The 23,374-nt window shown below is 45.5% G+C and overlaps 4 protein-coding genes across 4 annotated transcripts in view; 2 read left to right on the top strand and 2 right to left on the bottom strand.

Moving 5' to 3' along the window:
• Nucleotides 1-909, bottom strand: part of LOC103127774 (leukotriene-B4 omega-hydroxylase 3) — a 7,551-nt gene extending 6,642 nt beyond the window's left edge. The window contains exon 1 of the mRNA XM_060181411.1: nucleotides 890-909. Within this exon, the coding sequence (XP_060037394.1) occupies nucleotides 890-909 (20 nt within the window). The remainder of the gene's footprint in view (nucleotides 1-889) is intronic.
• Nucleotides 910-1,010: 101 nt separating this feature from the next.
• LOC103126652 (olfactory receptor 7A10-like) lies at nucleotides 1,011-1,925 on the top strand. Its single transcript, XM_016194525.2, has one exon. It carries the CDS (start codon nucleotides 1,095-1,097, stop codon nucleotides 1,923-1,925), a length of 831 nt encoding a protein of 276 aa, XP_016050011.2. The 5' UTR covers nucleotides 1,011-1,094.
• Nucleotides 1,926-7,346: 5,421 nt separating this feature from the next.
• LOC103126651 (olfactory receptor 1571-like) lies at nucleotides 7,347-8,309 on the bottom strand. The gene has a single exon (XM_007537561.2). It carries the CDS (start codon nucleotides 8,250-8,252, stop codon nucleotides 7,347-7,349), a length of 906 nt encoding a protein of 301 aa, XP_007537623.2. The 5' UTR covers nucleotides 8,253-8,309.
• A 10,639-nt stretch (nucleotides 8,310-18,948) lies between these two features.
• On the top strand, nucleotides 18,949-19,911 carry LOC103126650 (olfactory receptor 7A17-like). Its single transcript, XM_007537560.2, has one exon. The coding sequence runs from the start codon at nucleotides 18,949-18,951 to the stop codon at nucleotides 19,909-19,911; it is 963 nt and encodes a 320-aa protein (XP_007537622.2).
• Nucleotides 19,912-23,374: the final 3,463 nt, after the last annotated feature.

The following is a 23,374-nucleotide window of genomic DNA, read 5'->3' as shown; positions in this document are numbered from 1 at the left end:
GTTATTGATGTAGTCATTGTTGTTAGGACAGAGAGAAATGGAGAGAGGAGGGGGAGACAGAGAGGAGGAGAGAAAGACAGACACCTGCAGACCTGCTTCACCGCCTGGGAAGCGACTCCCCTGCAGGTGGGGGGCCGGGGGCTCCCCAGCTCAAAAAATCTTTAAAGAAGCATCTGTTCACCAAGTCGCAGACACTACCATGACGCCACCCTGGCCTCCCTAGGCAGACGCCCTCACCGTGTGTCCTGGAGCCTCCCCTCCCCAGAGCCCTGCCCCACTAGGGACAGACAGACACAGGCTGGGGGTGTGGATCCATCTGCCAACACCCATGTCCAGCGGAGAAGCCATGACAGAAGCCACAACTCCCACCTTCTGCTCCCCATAAAGAATCTGGGTCCAGTGGCCCAGGAGGTGGTGCAGTGACTAAGGTACTGAATTCTAAACCATGAAGTCCCGAGTTCAGTCCCCGGCAGCACATGTACCAGAGTGATGTCTAGTTCTTTCTCTTGATCCGTGCTCCCAGAGGGGGAGAAATGTCAGGGGAAGATGCCCAGAGGGCTCTGAGCCCCAACTCCATCAGGACCCAGAGAGAGAGAAGGGGAAAAAGAAGGGACACTCGGACGGAGTCACAGGTGGGGGTGTGACTGAGAAGAGAGAGAAGGCAGGAACACGGGGAAATGGGCAAATAAATGATCAATGTAGATAGTTGTAGAAAGAATAATCAGCCCGTGTCTGGGAGCTTGAGAGAAGCCCTGCAGTTTCCAGTGGAGGGAATGGGGGCACCGGACTCTGGGGGTGGGAACGGGGTTCGGGAGTGGAACAGGGATTCCTCATTCCACATGTCAGGACACGTCTCTGGAAAGGGAACCTTCTGACGTTATATACTTACCTCTGGATGGCACCAGGCATGTAGTATTTTCTGTCAGTAATGACCTTTGGTGTGAAAATGGTAGCGATCTGGTTATTATTGTTCTTGTGCTTGTCACCCCCACCAGAAGATTACGGGCAATAACACAGAAAGAGCCGACTTCCTGCTCCTGGGCTTGTCGGGGGTCCCTGAGCTGCAGCCCCTGATCTTTGGGGTCTTCCTGTCCATGTACCTGCTGACCGTGCTGGGGAACCTGCTCCTCGTGCTGGCCGTCAGCTCGGACCCCCATCTCCACACCCCCATGTACTTCTTCCTCTCCAACCTGGCCTTGGTGGACGTCTGCTTCTCCTCCACCACCGTCCCCAAGATGCTGCGCGACATCTGGACGCAGAGCAAGGCCATCACCTACGGGGGCTGCGTGGCCCAGGTACTGTTCTTCCTCCTCTTTGCAGGCCTAGACGACTTCCTGCTGACCGTCATGGCCTACGACCGCTACGTGGCCATCTGCCACCCCCTGCACTACGCGGCCGTCATGAGCCCGAGACTCTGTGGGCTGCTGCTGCTCTTGTCCTGGTCCATTAACCTGCTGAACTCCCTCTCACAGAGCTTACTGTTGTTACGTCTGTCCTTCTGCGCAGTCCCCGAAATCCCCCATTTCTTCTGTGAGATCAATCAGATCATTCTGCGTGCCTGCTCTGACACCTTCGTGAATGACACCCTGATGTATTCCGGGGTCACACTCCTGGGGGTCGGCCCGCTGGCGGGAATCGTCTATTCTTACTCCAAAATCATCTCATCCATCCTGAGGATCTCCTCCGCTCGGGGCAAGTGGAAAGCCTTTTCCACCTGTGCCTCTCACCTCTCCGTGGTCTCTTTGTTTTACTTGACGATCCTAGGGGTGTATCTCAGCTCAGTTGGGAGCCACAGCTCATACTCGAGTGCTGCCGCCTCCGTGCTGTACACCGTGGTCACCCCCATGCTGAACCCCTTCATCTACAGCCTCCGGAACAAGGACATCAAGAGGGCGCTGAGGAGACTGGCAAGATGGCAGCAGTAACAGAGTTATCTCTTCTGCCTCTGAATGTCTTCCTGTGATGGCAGAGCTAAAGGTCTCAGAACCAGACATTTCTCTTCCTTCCTTCCTCCCTTCCTTTCTCTCTCTCTCTCTCTCTCTTTATTAGTGATTTAATAATGATGAACAAGATTGTAAGAACACAGGGGCACAGTTCCACACAGTAACCGTCACCAGAGTTCTGTGTCCCACCCCAGCCAGTGGAAGCTTCCCTGTTCTTTATCCCTCTGGGAGTCTGGACCCAAATTCTTTATGGGGAGCAGAAGGTGGGAGTTGTGGCTTCTGTCATTGCTTCCCCACTGGACATGGGTGTTGGCAGGTGGATCCACACCCCCAGCCTGTGTCTGTCTGTCCCTAGTGGGGCAGGGCTCTGGGGAGGTGAAGAACCAGAAATTTCAATTCTTTCATCTGATTATGCAGACAGACCTTGTAACCAGTGGATATGATGCTAGAATAGCAAATACAGTCCTAAATCCAGTCATTGGTATGACATGTCCCAGAATTATTATCTGATTCTCTTTTCTCTCTTCTTAGCAAATAAACAAAGCAGGCCTCTCTCTCTCTCTCTCTCTCCATATATATACATAGATAGATAGATAGATATCATAGACAGATAGGTAGATAGATATAGATATAGATATAGATATAGATATAGATATAGATATAGATATGTGATCAGATTTAAGTAACTGACTCTGTTTTCTGCTCTGGAATGGCTTCTCCTCCTCCTCCTTCTTTTTTTGATTGTATGTTCATTCCGTGTGTCTCTATATGCTATTTTTCATTTTCCACTCATCCACCAATGACCCCAAAGCAATGTTCATATCTTAATTACTGACACTATTGTCTAGATATCTCCTTGACTTTATTTTTCAGAAACATATCCTGGCATGAAATTGCTGGGCCATACAGCACTTGTAACTTTCATTCATGTGAGAACTCCCTGCCGTTTTCTTTTGTGGTTGTACCAGGCAACATTCCCACCAACAAAACACACAAAGGTTTTTTGTTGTTGCTTTTCCCACTATACTTTCACCATTCTTGTCATTACCTGGCTTCTTGGTAAGACTTATGCTAGCAGAGGAAGGAGCTACCTCACAGTCAGTTTAAGCTGTGTTTTCTGCAAGGTCAGTGATGCTCAGCACCTTTTAAATGTGTGTCTTGGCTGTTTTTCCTCTTTACGATGTATACTCAGTGTTCCTGCTTGGTTTTGAACTGGATGGCTTGAGTTTTCCTTTGATGTTAAGCTGTGTTGGTTTCTTATGTTTAGAAAAGATTTCTTTTATTCTATATGGATATCTTTTTATTGTGCCCATGCATGGTCTATTCTCTCTTTTTCTCTTTTGTAGATGTTTTTCAGTACATTTCAAACTAGAGGATTCTATTGGGAGAAGGGAATTACATAGAGACGAGGAAAGGGATTACATTCTAGTAGACTGGAACAATTGGTGTAATCATAGCATGCATTTACCCTAAAGAAATACACAGGACACAGATTTTAGAACGATTTACATCAAAATCTCAACAGTGCTCTGTACACAAAAGATATATTTTCCAAAAGGAAGGACAGTCAGATGTAGTAACAGGTGTAGGTGTGACTTAGAAAAGAAGGCAGGACCATAGAAAATACTGGATATATATATATATATATATATATATCCAACCCATATATATTTTTTAACTTTTTAAAAAATGTCTTTATTGGGGAATTAGTGTTTTACATTTGACAGTAAATACAATAGTTTCTACATGCATAACATTTGCCAGTTTTCCATATAACAATACAACCCCCACTAGGTCCTTTATCATCCTTTTTGGACCTGTATTCTCCCCCTCCCCAAACCCCAGAGTCTTTTACTTTGGTGCAATAAGCCAATTCCAGTTCATATTTTAAAACTTTTTAATCTTTATTTATTGGATAAAGACAGTCAGAAATTGAGAGGGGAGGGGGAGATAGAGAGGAAGAGAGACAACTGCATCCCTGCTTCAGCGCTCGCAAAGCTTTCCCCCTGAAGGTGGGGACCAGGAGGTTCAACCCTGGGTCCTTGTGCATTGTAACATGTGCACTCAACCAGGTGTGCCACCACCCAGTCCCATAAACCCACCTTGGGAGAGCCATTGCCGTTTCCAACAGAGGGGATGGAGAACGGAACTCTGTGCTGGGAATGGTGTGGAATTGGATCACAGTAAGCTAGTAATTTTGTAAGGCGATATTAAATAACTAATAAAAGAAAAAATATATAAGACTCCTAAGATTTCTGTGGTCCTATGGAAGACATTAATTTGTCAAAACAATATTTAAAAAAACCAGAAGAAAAATTCTGGTATTGTGTGCCTTGCCTTCAAATTACACACAAATGTTGAGTCACTGAAACAGACTGAGTCTGGTAGTGGAATAGAAACAGACCCATGATAATGGGAGCAAAATGTAAAGAAGAAAAATGAACATATATAGAGAAAACCAATTTAGGATCATGGAGGTATGAAAAATTGGCAGCAAGAAAATTTCTTCAATAAGTAATGTTAGGAAAACTGGAAATTTCCTTTTATATCTTACCCCCTTTCAGATGCCAAGTCACAGACACTACTATGATCCCATCCTTACTTCCCTGGATAGAAGACCTCACCAATATGTCCTGGAGCCCCACCTCCCCAGAGCCCTGCCCCACTAGGGACAGACAGACACAGGCTGGGGGTGTGGATCCACCTGCCGACACCCATGTCCAGAGGAGAAGCAATGACAGAAGCCACAACTCCCACCTTCTGCTCCCCATAGAGAATTTGGGTTCATAGTCACAGAAGGGGAGAAACATTAGGGCTCTGCACTCCAATTCCATCAGGACCTGGAGAAAGAAGGGAAAAAAAAAGAAAGGTCATTCTGAAGTCGTAAGAGGTGTAGGTGTGACTTAGATAGGAAGAGAAGGCAGAACCATAGGGAAAAATGAACAAATATATATAAAGCTAGACAGGTAGTTATAGAAATATAGCTCATAGCTGCAAACTTGGGAGAAGCACTGCTGCTTCCAGTGGAGGGAATAGGGAAACAGAACTCTGGAGGTGGGGATGGTGTGGCATTATATCTATATTATATAACTTATATAAATATATAAATTATATCTATAATTTTGTAAATCAATATTATCACTAATGACATTAAAGTAAGTTAAAATAAACAAAGTGCTAAAAATGATAACTTTAATAATTGTTTATCTTTTCAGTAAAAAATAACAATAAAGAAAATAAAACAGGGAAGGTGGTGGCACACCTGGCTAAGCGCATACATTACAGCGTACAAGGGTCCAGGTTCAAGCCCCGGTCCCCACTTCACAAGTGGTGTAGCGGGGCTGCAGGTGTCTCTCTGTCTGTCTGTCTCTCTCTCTCTCTATTTCCCCTTCCCTATCCAATTTCTCTCCATCTCTATCCAATAATAAATAAATAAAAAGAAAAGAGAAAGTACCTTTAAAAATAAATTTAAAAAGAAAAGAAAACTGGTCAGTCTTAAGCAAAAGAATGAAATCATCCTATTATGTTACACTGTGCAAGGAAATTGTTTCAAAAAAGGTTGAAGACTTGAACATAAGACATGAAACCACAAAATATGTAGAATAAAACCCAGTTGTTGTGTTTTTCTATAGCTTCCCTCGTAGTCTCTTTATTAGACACATGTCTGTATGCAGTGAAAACAAAGACAGAAATTAACCAGTAGAATGACATCAAAAAACAAGTCATTTTTAGAGAGTGGAGAGAACCATCATTAAAACAACAAAGGCATTCCAGAATAGGAGAAATTTGGAATCATGTCTTAGAGAAGTGACTGATAGCCAAATCCCAACCCATGCAACCCAACAACAACAAGAATAAGCAAACTGGATAAAAAAAAATTTTAAATCCACAGGGTAAGTAGATATTTGACCAAAGAAGACACAGACTTGGCTGACAGGTGAATGAAGAGAAGGTAATCATCACTCATCACCTGGGACTATGTGAGTCAAAATCACAATGAGATAGTAGCTTACATCTCCTAGTTTCGTATTCGTAAAAAGACAGGCAGTCAACATTGGTAAAAATATGATTCATGGAGAGCCTTGTACAATTTTGGTGGGACTGTTAAGGGGTATAGAATCTACAGAAAATGGGGAGATACTTTAAAAAGCTAGCCATAGGGACATTTTTCATTCTTTTAATTTTTTATTAGTGATTTAATAATGATGAACAAGATTGTAAGATAACAGGGGTACAATATTACACAGTTTCCACCGCCAGAGTTCTGTGTCCCATCCCCTCCACTGTAAGCTTCCCTGTTCTTTATCCCTCTGGGAGTCTGGACCCAAATTCTTTATGGGGAGCAGAAGGTGGGAGTTCTGACTTCTGTCATTGCTTCTCCGCTGGACATGGGTGTTAGCAGGTGGGTCCACACCCTCAGCCTGTGTCTGTCTGTCCCTAGTGGGGCAGGGCTCTGGTGAGGTGGGGTTCCAGGACACATGGGTGAGGGTGTCTGTCCAGGGAAGTCAGGTTGGCATCATGGTAGCATCTGAAGCTTGGTGGCTGAAAGGCATTACAATATAAAGCAGGACAAATAGTTTAATAGTCAGGAACTTAAAGTAAGAAAAGAGCATGTGAAATTAGGGGTCTCCATTTTGGAAGAAAGTAGGAAGTCTATTTTAGGTCTATTCCAAGGGGCCCATGGCTTTATTAATTTTTGTATGAGCCTGACAGCTAACAGGCAGGTGGGCTAAAGGTACTATCTGGGGAGACGGTGTCAGAGTTGGGAATAGGACTAGAAAACTTGATCAGGGCAAAGTAGCTCCCAAATATGGGAAAAGTATATAAATACCACTAACTATAAACCCCATCGATATGACCCATATTTAGCACAGGAAACTGTGTGCCCTCTGAGTCCCTGTCAGTGTGAGCTTATAGTCCATGCTATAGTTATAGTTTTCTAAGATATGTTTTTTTTCTTTTTATTTTGTTTACTCTTCTTCCTCTCCATGAAAACCTGCAATGAAAAACTCAGTAGATTTTTATACTCTTTATACTTTCTTGAAGTTTGGAAGCAACTCGCTGTCTTAATCCAGATTTCTAGCCCTATTCTCAACTCTGAAATTATCTTTCCCTAGTTGGGGTAGGGCTCTGGTAGTTGTCTTTAACCTCTCTCCTTCCTTACCAACTGTAATCATGTCTGGTTGCATCCACTTTGTCCCGAAGGAAACAATATCATCTTTTAAAACTAGGGAGTAATATTCTATTGAAGTATAACTTCTCTACCCAGTCATCTATCGATCGACATTTAGACCGATTCTGCTTCTCAGCTATTATAAATCAAGCAGCTATCAACACATAAGTGCATGTGTTTCTTAGAATGAGCATTACTATGTCTTTTCTATATATTGGAAAGTTCTTAAATCATGGGGACTTCTTCAGCTCCAGGATAATTGAACCTTTCATAGTTTCCATCAGAAAAACTCTTCTCAGAGCCCCCTGGATGTCCTTGTTCCGGAGGCTGTAGATGAAAGGGTTCAGCATGGGGGTGACCACCGTGTACAGCACGGAGGCTATTGCACTCCAGTGTGAGTTCTCGGTAGCAGCGGAGCTCAGGTAGACTCCTATGCTCGTACAATAAAACAAGAAGACCACAGAGATGTGAGATGCACAGGTTGAAAATGCCTTGTACTTCCCCTGAGCAGAGGAGATGCCACGTATGGTGGACATGATCTTAGAGTAAGAGTAGAGGATCCCAGCAAAAGGGCCACAGAAGACAAGCCCAGCTGATAAATACATCCCGATATTATTGAGGAAGGTGTCCGAACAGGCAAGCTGAATCATCTGATAGAGCTCACAGAAAAAATGAGGGATTTCCAAGTCTGAGCAGAAGGACAACCGCAGTGACATTGAGCTGTGACTCAAGGAATGCAGGAGACTTGAAACCCAACACCCAAGAATCACGAGCCCACAGAGTCTCGGGTGCATGATGACCATGTAGTGGAGAGGTTGACAGATGGCCACGTAGCGGTCATAGGCCATGACAGTCAGGAGAAAGTTGTCCAGAACAGCAAAGAGTATAAAAAAATATATCTGGGTGATGCAGCCCCCGTAGGTGATGGCTTTGTTCTGTGTCCAGATGTTGTGCAGCATCTTGGGGACAGTGGTGGAGGTGAAGCAGACGTCCACCAAGGCCAGGTTGGAGAGGAAGAAGTACATGGGGGTGTGGAGGTGGGGGTCCGAGCTGACGGCCAGCACGAGGAGCAGGTTCCCCAGCACGGTCAGCAGGTACATGGACAGGAAGAGTCCAAAGAGCAGGGGCTGCACCATGGGGTCTTCTGACAAGCCCAGGAGGAGGAATTCTGAAACCTTTGTGTAATTGTGCTGCAGCAAGAATTGATGCTTCCAACTATAAATGAAAGCACATGGATTAATGTCCACACAGTGGCATTCATAACAGTGCAGATGCTACCGTCTACATTTTTCACTCGAGACATCAATGTTTGTATATAGTAAGTTGCATACATATGAGTTTCCATTGCCATCACGTGTGTGTGTGTGTGTGTGTGTGTGTGTGTGTGTGTGCATTGTTCAGAAAAACAGAAAATTAAGCCAAGGAAATAAAAATGACTGGGGCTGGTGAGACAGCACAATGCCTATGCAAACAACATTCATGACTTGGGCTCTGAGATCCTGGGTTCAATCTCCAGCATCACCATCAGCCAGGGATGAGCAAGACTCTGGGAAAATTAAAAATAATAATGATGATAATAATGGAACTGAGGAGACATAATGGTTCTGCAAAGAGTCTTCTGCCTGAGGCTCTGAGGTCCCAGGTTCAATCTCCAGCACCACCATCAGCCAGAGCTCAGCAGGACTCTAGACTTTCTCTCTCTCTTTCTTTCTTTCTTTCTTTCTTTCTTTCTTTCTTTCTTTCTTTCTTTCTTTCTATCTATCTACCTATCATCTACCTATCTATCATCTATCCATCATCTATCCATCTTCTATCTATCATCTATCTATCTATCTATCTATCTATCTATCTATCTATCATCTATCTGTGTAAGATAAAATATCTTTAAAAATCACAACCTGAGGATGTTGTTTAAGATGAACAGATGTTTAAAGATAGTGAAATTTACATTTGCATGTGAACTCTTCACCAACCATTCTTTCAAGGCCATATCTTTCTCTACTGGCTTTCTATTAATACTCAGTGTGATCAAGAACGTGTCACCATAAAAAAAGACCCTCAATTGAAAACACCCTCTTCCACACATAATACTCTATTTTTTACTCTACTGAAAAAGCCAATGTCCTCAAATAAGTTATAATTTTACTGGAACCTCTGTAGGTTTCTATCTGCCAACTATAGTTTTCTCTAACTGATCTTTTTCTCCTAGTGCTTAATTGTCCACAGTGATCCATGTACAGACAGCAAGCAGACATAGTAAAACATTTATTATCAATCAACTCATTAAGCAGGTAAACGCAGAAATCTCTCATCTTCAGGTGAGGTTCTTTGGTTCTCAAATGAATACAGGTGGATATTTTAAGTCCCATGTTCTGTCTTAAAAAAAAGATTGATTTTATTTATTCCTTGAGACTGAGATGAGAGAGAGAGAGAGAGAAAGAGAGAGGGAGACTAGAACAGTAATCTGGCATATGCTGTGTTGGGAATCAAACCTGGGGCTTTGTGCTTCCAAATTCAAAGTTTTAGCCATAAGCCAACCTCCTGGGCTGCAGGTCCCAAGCCCCCTTTCCCTTTAGCACCTGCTCACCTGGATGGAGTCATGGTGTCTCTGAGAAGGAGGCCTCTCTGTGACCATCTGAAATTCTCTGTGGATGGTAGACAATGAAATACTACTCAGCTGTGAAGAATAATGAATTCACCTTCTTCGCCTCCTCTTGGATGGAGCTTAAAGGAAACATATAAAGTGAAATGGGAGGTGGAAGCGCTTTTCCCCAGAAACAAACAGGAAGGAAGGACCCATGGAGGAGGCAGAAGGGAGGCGCTGAAAGCAAGAACCATGTTAACTCGAACCCTGGTTGGAGACATGGGGGGAGACTCTGGGGAAGGAAGTATTTACAGCTTCTAGCATCTGCTCATTGGAGCATTTTCTTCCTGTTACATCATCCTCTCAGCAGATGACTCCCCTGTGGAATCATGGTCTACAGAGAGTGAAGAGTGATCTCAATTACTCTCCGATCCCAAGTGGTTGGGCTTAAGTGAGGTAATGACTTATCATTAATTAGCTTGCCCCCCACCCTGATTCAATGTTTTCTCTAGCAGTCTGGAGAACTCTCAGAAGGCTAGAAGTGGACCTTGCCTGTGACCCTACAATTTCTTTGCTGGGGAGAGATCCTGAGGAACCCAGCACACCCATCCAGAAAGATCTGTGTACACCTGTGTTCATAGCAGCACAATGTGTAATAGCCAAAACCTGGAAGCAGCCCAGGCGTCCAACAACAGATGAGTGGCTGAGCAAGTTGTGGTCTGGATATACCATGGAATATTACTCAACTATGAAGAAGGATGAAGTCACCTTCTTCCCCTCCTCTTGGATGGAGCTTGAAGGAATCCTGAGAAGTGAGATCAGCCAAAAGGAGAAGGATGCAGTTGGGATGATCTCACTCATGGACAGAAGAGGAGAAATCAGAATAGAAGGGGAGACACCAAGCAGAATGCAGACTGGGTTTGGTGTCTTGCACCAAAGTAAAGGACTCTGGGTGGGGGGAGGCTTTCAGGTCCTGGTGCTGATGGTGGGGGAGGACCTGGGTGGGGTGGAGGGAGAGGATTTTGCAGAAAACAGAAATTTTACACATGGACCAATAACCATATTTACTGCCGACTGTAAACCATTAACCGTTCCAATTAAAAAAAATTTTTTTTATTCCTTCCAGTTCTATGATCTTTCCAGCTTTCCTATGTCAAACCTCCTGGGATCTTTATTTTAATTCCATTTTTTAAATTTTAATTTTAGACCTGCTTTACCGCCTGGGAAGTGACTCCCCTGCAGGTGGGGAGCCAGGGCCTTGAACCAGGATCCTTACGCCGGTCCTTACACTTCGCACCATGTGCACTTAACCTGCTGCGGTATCGCCTGACTCCCTCAGTCCTTGATTTTAGCAGAGATGGTGTTCCCTGTCTTCAAGAGAGAGGGGAGAGAGGGGGGAGGAAGTAATATAGAACTTCAGATCCCTTCTTAGCCATGACCATGGACTGCGAGCTCAGACCTACAGGGATGCAGAGGTCACACAGGCTCCTGTGCTGAACATGGGCCCCAGCTCAAATCGACGGGGTTTACAGTTGACGGTATTTATATATTTCCCCATATTTGGGAGCTGCTCTCTGCCCTGATCCCGCTGTCTAGGCCTGTTCTCAACTCTGACACCATCTCCCCAGACAACACCTTTAGCCCACCCGCCTGTTAGCTTGTCGGGCTCCGGCAACAATGACTAAAGCCATGAGCCCCTTGGAATAGACCTAAAATAGACTTCCTAGTTTTTTCCAAAATGGAGAGCCCTAATTTCACATGCTCTTTTCTTACCTTTAAGTTCCTGATTATTAAACACTTTGTCCTGCTTTATATCTTAATGCTTTTCAGTCACCAAGTTGCAGATGCTGCCATGACACCAACCTGACCTCCCCTGGGCAGACGCCCTCACCCGTGTGTCCTGGAGCCTCCCCTCCCCAGAGCCCTGCCCCACTAGGGACAGACGGACACAGGCTGGGGGTGTGGATCCACCTGCCAACACCCATGTCCAGCGGAGAAGCAGTGACAGAAGCCACAACTCCCACCTTCTGCTCCCCATAAAGAGTTTGGGTGCAGACTCCCAGAGGGATAAAGAACAGGGAAGCTTCCAGTGGATGGGAGGGGACAGGGAGCTCTGGTGGTGGCATTTGTACCTCTCTTATCCTATGGTCCTGTCAATTATTATTAAATCAATCAATAAAAAATAAATAAAAAGACAAAACTAGCACACAAAAAAATAACTTTAGGTTTCATACACTCTGACTTCATACCCATCCCATCCTCTTTCTGTCACAGAGAGCAAATAAAGGTGGTTTTTTTTTTTGTTTGGTGGAATTAATGATTTATAGTAAATACAGTTGGTGATACACATGTCAGATTTCTTAGTTTTCTGCAAAACCGTCTCCCCCCAGCCACTTTCTTCATCCGCCATCAGCACCAGGACCTGAAAGCCCCTTCACCCCCCCAGAACCCTTTGCTTTGGTGCAAGACACCAAACCCAGTCCATGCTTTGCTTGGTGTTTCCCCTTCTGTTCTGATTTCTCCACTTCTGTCCATGAGTGAGATTTTCCCATCTTCATCCTTCTCTTTCTGGCTGACCTTACTTCCCGGGATTCCTTCCAGTTCTATCCAACAGGAGATGAAGAAGGTGACTTCATCCTTTTTCACAGCCAAGTAGTATTCCCCTGTGTATGTAAACCACAGCTTTCTTGGCCACTCATCTTTTGTTAGACACTTGGGTTGCTTCCAGGGTTTGGCTGTTACAAATGGAGCAACAGATTTTGAATTCATCATCCACTGGAGAGTCTGCAGAACTGGATTTTGAGTGGGTGGGTTTCAATGACAAGCTTTGTCACCTACAGGGATCTCTCTGGGTCAGGAGACTGGTAATGAGATTGAGAAATGGAGGTGGAGAGGTCATGGAAGGAATCCCATCCCATCACAAGTCATAATTGATCATTTGCTATTGGGAAGGAACGATGCAGAGATTTTTTTTTTAAACGTATTAATCAAATATGTGAACCACTCTGAATTGTTCTGACCTCTCCACTATTTAGGTAAGGACGTTAATATTTTTTTTAATTTTATATTTATTTTTTTTTGGGGGGGTAGGACATAGAGAAATTGAGAAAGAAGGGGATAGAGAGACATCTGTAACCCTGCTTGTGAAGCTACCCTCCTGCAGATGGGGACCAGGCGCTTGAACTCAGGTCTTTGTGCATCGTGATGTGTGTGCGCTGAACCAGTTGTGGCGCTGCCCAGACCGTCTGTAGGGAGGTTATGGGGATGTGGTGGAGCCTGGAAGGGTTTGACCTGAGAGGTGAGTCTGTCCTGTTAGTTTCTCTCTCTACGGAGGGTTTGAGCAAAAGGGGGCACACAGGAACCTCAAAAGGTCTCCCGCCATATAGGACTTCCCTGCCTCACAAAATATCCTGCATCTTCCCACCTCCGGGAGCCTGGCATTCCTTAAAACATTAAGCCTGCTCCACCCTGTATTTCTTTTATTATCTACATATCAGTCTTCTGCTTTGTCTTATAAATGACTAAAGGTCTCCTTTCTAAAACCAAAGGACCCCTGGCCGGTGGGCCAGTTTCGGTCCTGTGGCGCTGAGATGCTGAGGCTTGAAACCCGTCTTCTTTTAAAGGGTCTGGGAGTGGGGGCTTCCTGAGGGAGTACATGTCACGGCTAAACTTAGAGTTAACATCTCAGGACCATCATATGACACCAGAGAGCAAGCAGGGTTTTACAGAAGCGAGGAAAAGGTTGCAGAGCAAGGTGTTTTCTGGGTAAACGTTCTAGTTAACTAGAAACTGGGCTAAGGCAGAAGGCGCATTCTTAGATTAGTTAGTCTTCTAAAGGTCTACTTAACTCTCTATATGAGGGGGATTTTTAATTGAATTATCCATAAGGAGTCTTGGGGGGGCTATTTCTTCACAAATAGAGATATTCTTTTTTTTTTTAAGGCTTTACTTATTTATTTATTTACTAATGAGAAAGACAGGAGGAGAGAAAGAACCAGACATCACTCTGGTCCATGTGCTTGCTGGGGAATGGAACTCAGAACCTCATGCTTGAGAGTCTAATGCTTTATCTGCTGTACCACCTCCCGGACCACTAATAGAGATATTCTCAATTTGTGTAATTCTAGCCATTGGTTATCAAATGTTAGTGAGCTCCTAACTTAGTTAAAGCTCCTATTTCTCCTGACCCTGCTATTACTGAAACTTCCATTTCTCGTTGGTCACAATGAAATGACCCAGCTGTGCTGTTAAGAGCTGTTGACCGTCACCTGAAGAAGCAGCCTCTCACCTTCCACCCACGGGATCCTCTTTGCCGTGAAGCCCTTGTACCAAGTGTAACTTTGGCTTATGTGCTCTTCAGTAATTTCATGAATGTGTACCACCCTGCTCTTAGATGTTATGGACAGAGTGCTTATTGGTCTCCTATAACTAGACTCAGGCCTAATAAGCTTAACCGCCTAACAAAACTACAGATTCCTCAACAAAGTGTTTATTGTTTAGGCCCTGGACAGCTGTCCTTGTAATTAGCCAACAAGTTAATACTAAAAACCAGGGGTTAACTTAGACCCCCTCTAGAAACGGAGGTATATTTCTTTCTTAAATGGAGACTCAACTTGGTAAATACACCGGCTTAGACGGAAGCCCGGTAGAGTTTATTGGGGCTGTTTGGTGACTGTATAGCAAATGGCCTTCAAGGTCTTAACAACTGAAAACACAAAATGAGGTTATCAGGCAAAAGACAGACTACAAAACCTGCTTAGAGACAAGAGACTGGTTCACCTAATAAAGGGTATTTTTTTAAAAAATTCTTTATTGGAAGATCAATGGTTCACAGACAAAATACAGTGTTTTGTAGCTGCATAGCATTTCCCAGTTTTCCACATTCAACCCCCACTAGGTCCTCCTTTGTCGTCATGTTCCAGGACCTTCACCTTCCCCTCCACCCCCAGAATCTTCTTTTGGTGCAACACACCAACGGCAGACCAAGTTCTGCTTAGTGTTTTCCCTTCTGATCTTGTTTTTTAGTTTCTGCCAGAGAATGAGATCATCCCATCTTCATCCTGCTCTTTCTGGCTGATCTCACTTAATATGATTTCTTCAAGCTCCATCTAAGACAAGGTGAAGAGGGTGAAGTCACCATTTTTTACAGCTGAGTAGTATTCCATTGTGTATATAGACCACAACTTGCTCAGCCACTCATCTGTTGTTGGACACCTGGGTTGCTTCCAGGTTTTGGCTATTACAAATTGTGCTGCCAAGAACATATGTGTACACAGATCTTTTTGGATGGATGTGTTGGGTTCCTTAGGATCTATCCCCAGGAGAGGAATTGCAGGGTCATAGGGTAGGTCCATTTCTAGCCTTCTGAGAGTTCTCCAGACTGTTCTCCACAGAGGTTGGACCCATTGACATTCCCACTAGTAGTGCAGGAGGGTTCCTTTGACCCCACAACCGCTCCAGCATTTGCTGCTGTTACCTTTTCTGATGTGTGACATTCTCACAGGAGTAAAGCGGTATCTCACAGTTGTCGTTATTTGCATTTCTCTGACAATAAAAGACTTGGAGCATTTTTTCATATGTTCGTTGGCTTTTTGGACCTCTTCTTTGAAGTCCCCAACACAATTCTATGTTTTGAATGTCCAGAGTGATGCAATACCATTTGCTCAGTCTTAGACACGGGGGAAAATTCTGTTCGGCACTGGAGGGAAACTAGACTCTTTGATGGCAAACCCACTGCATGACAGCTCTTTAAATACACAGGGAGGTTCGATCTTAGAAGGCAGGAGAGGGAATAGAGGAGGAATAGGAAAAGCTAAATTCACAGCAATCACAACAACAACGGGAAAAAGACGGCTCCCAGGAGCAGTGGACTCATAGCACAGGCCACGGGCCCCAGTGGCAAAACTCTGGAGGCAAAAGAAAAAAAAAACAGCTAAATACGCCTGATTAGTCCGCTAACTGTGGACAGAGACGAGAGGAAAAAAATTAATTCTCGTGGGAAATCGTGTGACTAGAGGCTGGAGTTGCAAAAAATCTTGCCTAATGAACAGTATCCCATTGCGTATATAGAACACAGCTTTCTCATCGGCTCACCTGTCGCTGGGCGTCTGGGCTGCTTCCAGCAGATATAGAGTGGTGCATAGCTTGCCCCACTCCTTCCTGTTGCTATATTGAAGAATAAACTTCCCTCCCATGCCCAAGCCCCCAGATAGGTCCTGCAGTTTCCAAGTCAACACACGCTTGTCTGAGACCTCATCTAGGTGAGTCTTAATCCCCTGTGGGGGGGATATTCAGGAGGCATTCAAGACACAAGAAGCCTAGAACATTGACCCATGGTCCCTTGAAGGCTGACTCAGTCCTGCTCAGGGCTCAGTGTGCCACTTGGAGCACTGAGCTCATAAATCGATCTTTATGTTGCTATAGTTAAAAGTGACCACTGAACAGAGTGTAAGGGTCCAGGTTGCTGTCATCAACCAGATAATAGTATCAGAAGTCACTCAAAATTGGTGGGACTGGGAAGTAGACAGAGGCAGATAACCAGAGAGAGGAAAGAAAAAGGGGTTTTTGTCTATAGAAGGGACCATGCTGCCAAGTGAGACTATTATTTATTGATTGTTGTTTTGTTTTTGTCCAGATACTTTATTTTCACAATAACTGGACATATCTAGCAGGCTTCTGGTTGAAATGCCCAGTGATACATTGGAGAAAGATGTTTAGATGACCTCATGGGGAAAGTAATGTTGTATTTGGATGCAAGATTCAATTTATTTATTTATTTATTTTGACTAGTGATTTAATATTGATTCGCAAAGTTACAAGATAATAGGGATACAACTCCTCACTTTTTCCACCACCAGAGTTCTGGATCTCCATTCCCTCTATTGGAAGCTAAAATTCTCCTAAGGATGCAGATAAGTGTACACTACTATTTCTACAGCTATCTGTCTATCTGTCTGTCTGTCTGTCTGTCTATCTATCTATCTATCTATCTATCTATCTATCCCTTTTCTTTAAGGTCCCATCTTCTCTTCCTTCCAAAGTCAAACCTACACCTATTACCACATCCAAATGTCCCTTTCATTTCCCTCTTCTCTCTCCGGGTCCTGATGGAGTTGGGGTTCAGAGCCCTCTGGGCATCTTCCCCTGACATTTCTCCCCCTCTGGGAGTCTGGACCCAAATTCTTTATGGGGAGCAGAAGGTGGGAGTTGTGGCTTCTGTCATTGCTTCTCCGCTGGACATGGGTGTTGGCAGGTGGACCCACACCCCCAGCCTGTGTCTGTCTGTCCCTAGTGGGGCAGGGCTCTGGGGAGGGGAGGCTCCAGGACACATGGTGAGGGCGTCTTCCCAGGGAGGTCAGGGTGGTGTCATGGCAGCATCTGCAACACAGTGGCTGAAAAAGCAATAAGATATAAAACAGGACAAACTGTTTAATAATCAGGAACCTAAAGGTAGGAACAGAGCAGGTGAGATTTAGGGCCTTCATGTTGGAAGAAGTGATGACATTTTTTTACACCAACTTTAGGGGCATGTGTGTGTGTGTAATCACTATACAGATATGTATTCTAAAAATGTTGCTTTATGATGCCACCCTGACTTCCCTGGGCAGACGCCCTCACCCGTTTGTCCTGGAGCCTCCCCTCCCCAGAGCCCTGCCCCACTAGGGACAGACAGACACAGGCTGGGGGTGTGGGTCCACCTGCCAACACCCATGTCCAGCGGAGAAGCCATGACAGAAGCCAGAACTCCCACCTTCTGCTCCCCATAAAGAATTTGGGTCCATGGTGCCAGAGGGATAAAGAACAGGGAAGCTTCCAGTGGAGGGGATGGGACAGGGAACTCTGAATTGTGCAAAATTATCTTAACAATCTTGTTAATCATTATTAAATCACTAATAAAAAAACTTTTCTAAAGTTGATTTCTTTTTCTTTTTCTTCTGTGATGGTCGATCTGTAAGGAGTTTATTACCACCGCCTCCCAAAACCTGATAACTCCTGTCTCTTGGATCAAATTCATGTTGGCTCTGGGATTCTTTTTACTGCTATCAGAGAGAGAGATTTGAATAAACAGCCCCAGAACCCATGGAGACTCTTCTTCCTCCGGGTATCTCAAGAACTGACCACTTGTAGGGAGATGGGCGGTAGTGCAGTGGGTTAAGTGCAGGTGGCGCGAAGCGCAGGGACCGACTCAAGGATCCCGGTTCGAGCCCCCAGCTCCCCACCTGCCGGGGAGTCGCTTCCCAGGTGGTGAAGCAGGTCTGCAGGTGTCTGTGTTTCTCTCCCCCTCTCTGTCTTCCCCTCCTGTCTCCATTTCTCTCCAACAACGACGATGTCAATAACAACAACAATAAAAATAAAACAAGGCCAACAAGAACTGACCACGTTATTCCTTTCCACACATATCTCCTATCTCAGCCCTGTCCTTAATTCTCTCTAAACATGCAGTAGACATTTTGACGCCTCCTAAACACAGGACAGAGTACAGTCATGACAAAGAACCCCCCCCCCGAGGTCAAGTGACCATAGGAGGCTAAGGACTAGGAGTTTCTGCTTCTGCTTCTAAATGGAAAGGAATGGGGTCGTGTTGTCTGTAATTGTATCCTCAATGGCTGAAGGCTTGGGGGCAAGAGGGCTAGAGAAAGTCACACAAAGATGCAACAGTGAAGTGAGGTGTGAGTATGGTCTATGTTGTGTATGTGAGTGTGTCTGTGTGTTGTGTAGTGCGCTTAGGAAGGAAATTTCCCATATCAAAGATCAAATGACAAAACATTGAAATGGATGTCTTTCTTTTTTTTTTATTAGGCACATAAATTGACTTCTTAGTCACATAATATTGACATAAAAATTATGAGACAACAGGGGTCTAATTCCACACCGTTTCCACTACCAGAGTTCTGTGTCCCAATTGCCTCCATTGGAAGCTTCAGTGGTTCTACCAAGGTGACAGATATGGGTTGACTATTATTTCTACAGCTACCTACATTTATATTTATGTGCCCATTTTGTTTTTCCTCCAGTCCTGCCTCCTCTTCCTTTCTAAGTCACACCTACATCTGTTACGACTTCTGAATGTCCTTCCTGTTTCTCTCTTCTCTCTCCAGGTGCTGATGAAGTGGGCGTTCAGAGTCCTGAAATGAATTTCTTGACCACAAAACAAAAATGGCCGGCGTCTCAACGAGGTGAGCAATGTCAGTTAGCATGATGATTAATCAGATCATTCTCTCTGTCCTAACAAGCACCCAGTACCAGACATGGAACCAGGAAATGAGACCTACATTGCAGAATTCCTCCTCCTGGGCTTGTCGGGGGTCCCTGAGCTGCAGCCCCTGATCTTTGGGGTCTTCCTGTCCATGTACCTGCTGACCGTGCTGGGGAACCTGCTCCTCGTGCTGGCCGTCAGCTCGGACCCCCACCTCCACACGCCCATGTACTTCTTCCTCTCCAACCTGGCCTTGGTGGACGTCTTCTTCACCTCCACCACCGTCCCCAAGATGCTGCACAACATCTGGATGCAGAGCAAGGCCATCACCTACGGGGGCTGCGTGGCCCAGGTACTGTTCTTCCTCCTCTTTGCAGGCCTAGACGACTTCCTGCTGACCGTCATGGCCTACGACCGCTACGTGGCCATCTGCCACCCCCTGCACTACGCGGCCATCATGAGCCCGAGACTCTGTGGGGTGCTGGTGTTGGGGTGCTGGGTCTTGAGTGCCCTGAATTCTTTAGTAAACAGCTTACTGCTTCTGCAACTGTCCTTCTGTGCAGACTTGGAAATCCCTCACTTTTTCTGTGAGCTCAACCAGGTAATCCAGCTGGCCTGTTCTGACACTTTTCTCAACGACCTGGTGATGTACTTTGCGGTTGTGCTGTTAGCTGGCGGTCCTTTCGCTGGAGTGCTGTCCTCTTACGCTAAGATCATGGCTTCCATACGAGAAATCTCCTCAGCTCAGGGCAAGTCCAGAGCCTTCTCCACCTGTGTCTCCCACCTCTCTGTGGTGGCTTTATTTTACTGTTCACTCCTGGGAGTCTACCTGAGCTCTGCTGCTTCCCCCAACTCACGTGTGAGTGCGACAACCTCCGTGCTGTACATGGTGGTCACCCCCATGCTGAACCCCTTCATCTACAGCCTCCGGAACAAGGACATCCAGGGGGCTCTGAGGAGAGTCTTTGCAATGGTCTCTGTGAAAAGATCAAGGGTGCTGGGTCTGAATGAGTGATCCTGACAGATCTGAGTGTTGCAAGCTCAAACATGCTATGCTTTCTCCATCATTATATATATATGAGAATGGGGGGGGGGTGGCGCACCCGGTTGAGCACACGTGTTACAATGAGCAGGGACCTGAGTTCGAGCCCCTGATCCCCACCTGCAGGGGGTGACATCTTCGCGAGTGGTGAAGCAGGGCTGCAGGTGTCTCTCTGCCTCTCTTCCTCTCATTCTCCCCTCCTCTCCCCTCTCAATTTCTCTCCATCTCTATCCAATAATAAATAAACCCAGTATGAAAAATAAATCACAAAAATAGAAGAAGTATTTTATCTTCTGGAAATTCTATAACACTAGCCCCTTGACTTCTCTGGACAATACTTTCCACACTGGATTACGGTTTCTCCCCTGATTTCTACAGTCTTTCTTTTCTCTCAAGACTAGTTCCCATTTCCGTTAGACCATGTATCTCTTTGGAATGCCTGGTTTGGTTGTCACTGGGAATCATATTTTTTAATTTTTTTTTATTTAAGAAAGGAGACATTAACAAAACTGTAGGGTAAGAGGGGTACAGCTCCACAGAGTTCCCACCACCCGATCTCCATATCCCATCTCCTCCCCTGATAGCTTTCCTATTCTTTATCCCTCTGGGAGTATGGACTCAGGGTCATTGAGGATTGCAGAAGGTGGAAGGTCTGGCTTCTGTAACTGCTTCCCCGCTGAACATGGATGTTGACTGGCCGGTCCATACTCCCAGCCTGTCTCTCTCTTTCCCTAGTAGGGTGGGTCTCTGGGGAAGCGGAGCTCCAGGACACATTGGTGGGGTTGTCTGTCCAGGGAAGTCTGGTCGGCATCATGCTGGCATCTGGAACCTGGTGGCTGAAAAGAGAGTTAACATATAAAGCCAAACAAATTGTTGAACAGTTATGGACCTAAAGACTATAATAGTGCAGATGAAGTGTTAGGGGGTACTCTCTGCATGCTCTTGTGTACTTCTGCTTTCAGGTATATATTTTTCCCTGGTTTATGGGCACGTGTGAACCTATGCTCTATCTCAGGGGACCTGGACTATATCTAGGTTTGGGGGCTTTATTGGGGAGTGGACCACCTGGAATGGAATTAGAGAATACTATGAAAGGAAAGGTCTCACCCGAGTAATGAAGCTGAAGGCTTGTCATTCCACACCTGAAGTCTCTGGACACCGTCTGAAGTGAAGCATGCTGGGGTGGCACTCGTTGCGTTGATTGGGTTGGGATCGGCAGATGCAATATTATTTGATATGAATTGACAGAAGCATGCAGGAAAGTGTGCCCCCCACCCTAAGGTTCCAGGACTGGGGGAAATATAGGCTCTATAGTGGAAATGTGAGGTTCCTGCTGTCTTAGGGTTCAAGAAGACAATGGATAGTTATTGTTATCATCATATTATTTGGTAATTGGGTTAACTTTGAAAAGTCCCTTTGTTAGGGTTTGCTGTGTAATACCCAGTATCTTGTACATAGCAGTGTCACTGGTTTCTTCTGTTCTCCCTGGTCTAGGCTTTTGAGAGAGTCAACATATCAAAGACTCAGCCTATGTATTAAAAAGACTCTGTGTTTTAAAAAATTCTAGACATATGATCAATTCTTCCCCTCTCATATTAATTGAATAGTGATTTATATGACTACACTTTAATAGGAGTGTACATAGACACCATTCCCACCACCAAAAGACTGTGTCCCCTCCCACCTACCCTCCTACCCCCCCCCCACTGCCCGGAAAGCTGAATGTTCACCCTCCCCCTCACCACAGAGTTTTTACTTTGGTGCCAGGCTCTCGATTTAATCAGATCCTGTTTTAGTTTCCCCTTCTGTTCTCCTTTCTCAACTTCTGTTGATGAGTGGGATCATCCCATACTCATCTTTGTCCTTCTGACTTAGCTCACTTAACATAATTCCTTCTAGCTCCATCCAAGATGGGCCAGAGAAGGTGGGTTCATTGTTTTTAATAGCTGAGTAGTATTTCATTGTGTATATATACCACAGCTTTCTCAGCCACTCATCTGTTGTGGGGCACCTGGGTTCCTTCCAGGTTTTAGCTATTACGAATTGTGCTGCTATGAGCATAGATGTACACATATCTTTTTGGTTGGGTGTTATGGAGTCCTTGGGGTATATCCCCAGGAGAGGAATTACTGGGTCATATGGAAGGTCCATGTCTAGCCTTATGAGAGTTCTCCAGACTGCTCTCCACAGAGACTGGACCAATTGACATTCCCACCAATCCCATCCCTTCTTTGTCCAGTCATCTGTGGACGGGCATGTAGGCTGCCTCCACTCTTTGGCTGTTGTGAATAACGCAGCTGTGAACACAGGGCTGCGTGTGTCCCTTTCAATTAGTTTGCGTGTCCACTGGAGGAATGCCTAAGAGTGGGATTGCGGGATCATAAGGTTTATTTGTTTAAGGACGGTGCACACAGTCTCCAGAGGGAGACTGTCAACACCTGTCCTTTCCCGGTCGGTTGATGACAGCCCTTCTCTCAGGTGTTAGATGGGAACTGATAATCGCTTTAGATGAGATGAGTTTCTCCAGGAGAGCTGTGAGCGGTGGCGTGACAGTGAATTCCTCCTCTCAACTTGAGCCAACGGGCTGTGAAATGAATGCCCACATTGCTGAAGTCCTTACACCCGGGGCACAAAGTTCTCGCTTTGTTCAGAGTGGGCAAGGGGGAGGGGGCCTCTACAGGGAGCAAGGGGTCCCCACCCCAAGTCTATAGGCTTTGAAGACCCAAGATGACGGATCGTGAGCACTGGGAAAGAGCTTCAGTTCAGTACTGGGGTCTCTTTGAGGGCAAATCTCTTCTGTCGAATCTCTTGTACCCCGGGAGGTTCAATCTTGGAAGTCAAGGAAGGAGACAGAGAAGGAAGACTGCGCAGACTCAGAAGGACCTAGACAACAAGACAGCGTTTCCCCCACGTCCACGCCACTATCCCGTGGGGCACTATATGGGAGAAGCTGGAGTTGCAAGTCGGAGGTCGCTTAATGAGTAGACAGAGAGAGCGGTACTTAACCGTCCTCTGGAGTCCTGCAGCCAGAGGGATATGGCTGGTCGCTTAGAAACCTGATCCGGTCTGGGAGCTTGAAGGACTGATGCTCGAATCTTCCCTCTGGCCGCGTCTATGAAAAGGCTTCTCTCAGCGAGGGTCAGACAGCATCACGGTTCTGCAAAGAGACTCTCCTGCCTGCGGCTCCGAAGTCCCAGGTTCAGTCCCCCGCACCACCATCAGCCAGAGCTGAGCAGGGCTCTGGTGTTTTTTGCTCTCTGCATCTCTTTCACAAATAAAAAAATAAATAAATAAAATACTTTGAAAGAAAGAAAGAAAGAAAAGGCTTCACTCCCGCCATCAACCGCTCAGATAGCTACCTCAGCAGAGCCATCTGGAGACTCAGGGACGCTACCTAGGTGAGTCTTTCTACTCAGCAGACGGCGCTTTATTTTTT

This window comes from Erinaceus europaeus, chromosome 23, assembly GCF_950295315.1.
Source record: "Erinaceus europaeus chromosome 23, mEriEur2.1, whole genome shotgun sequence".
Lineage (NCBI taxonomy): Eukaryota > Metazoa > Chordata > Mammalia > Eulipotyphla > Erinaceidae > Erinaceus > Erinaceus europaeus.
This window is presented reverse-complemented; position numbering and strand designations above follow the sequence as displayed.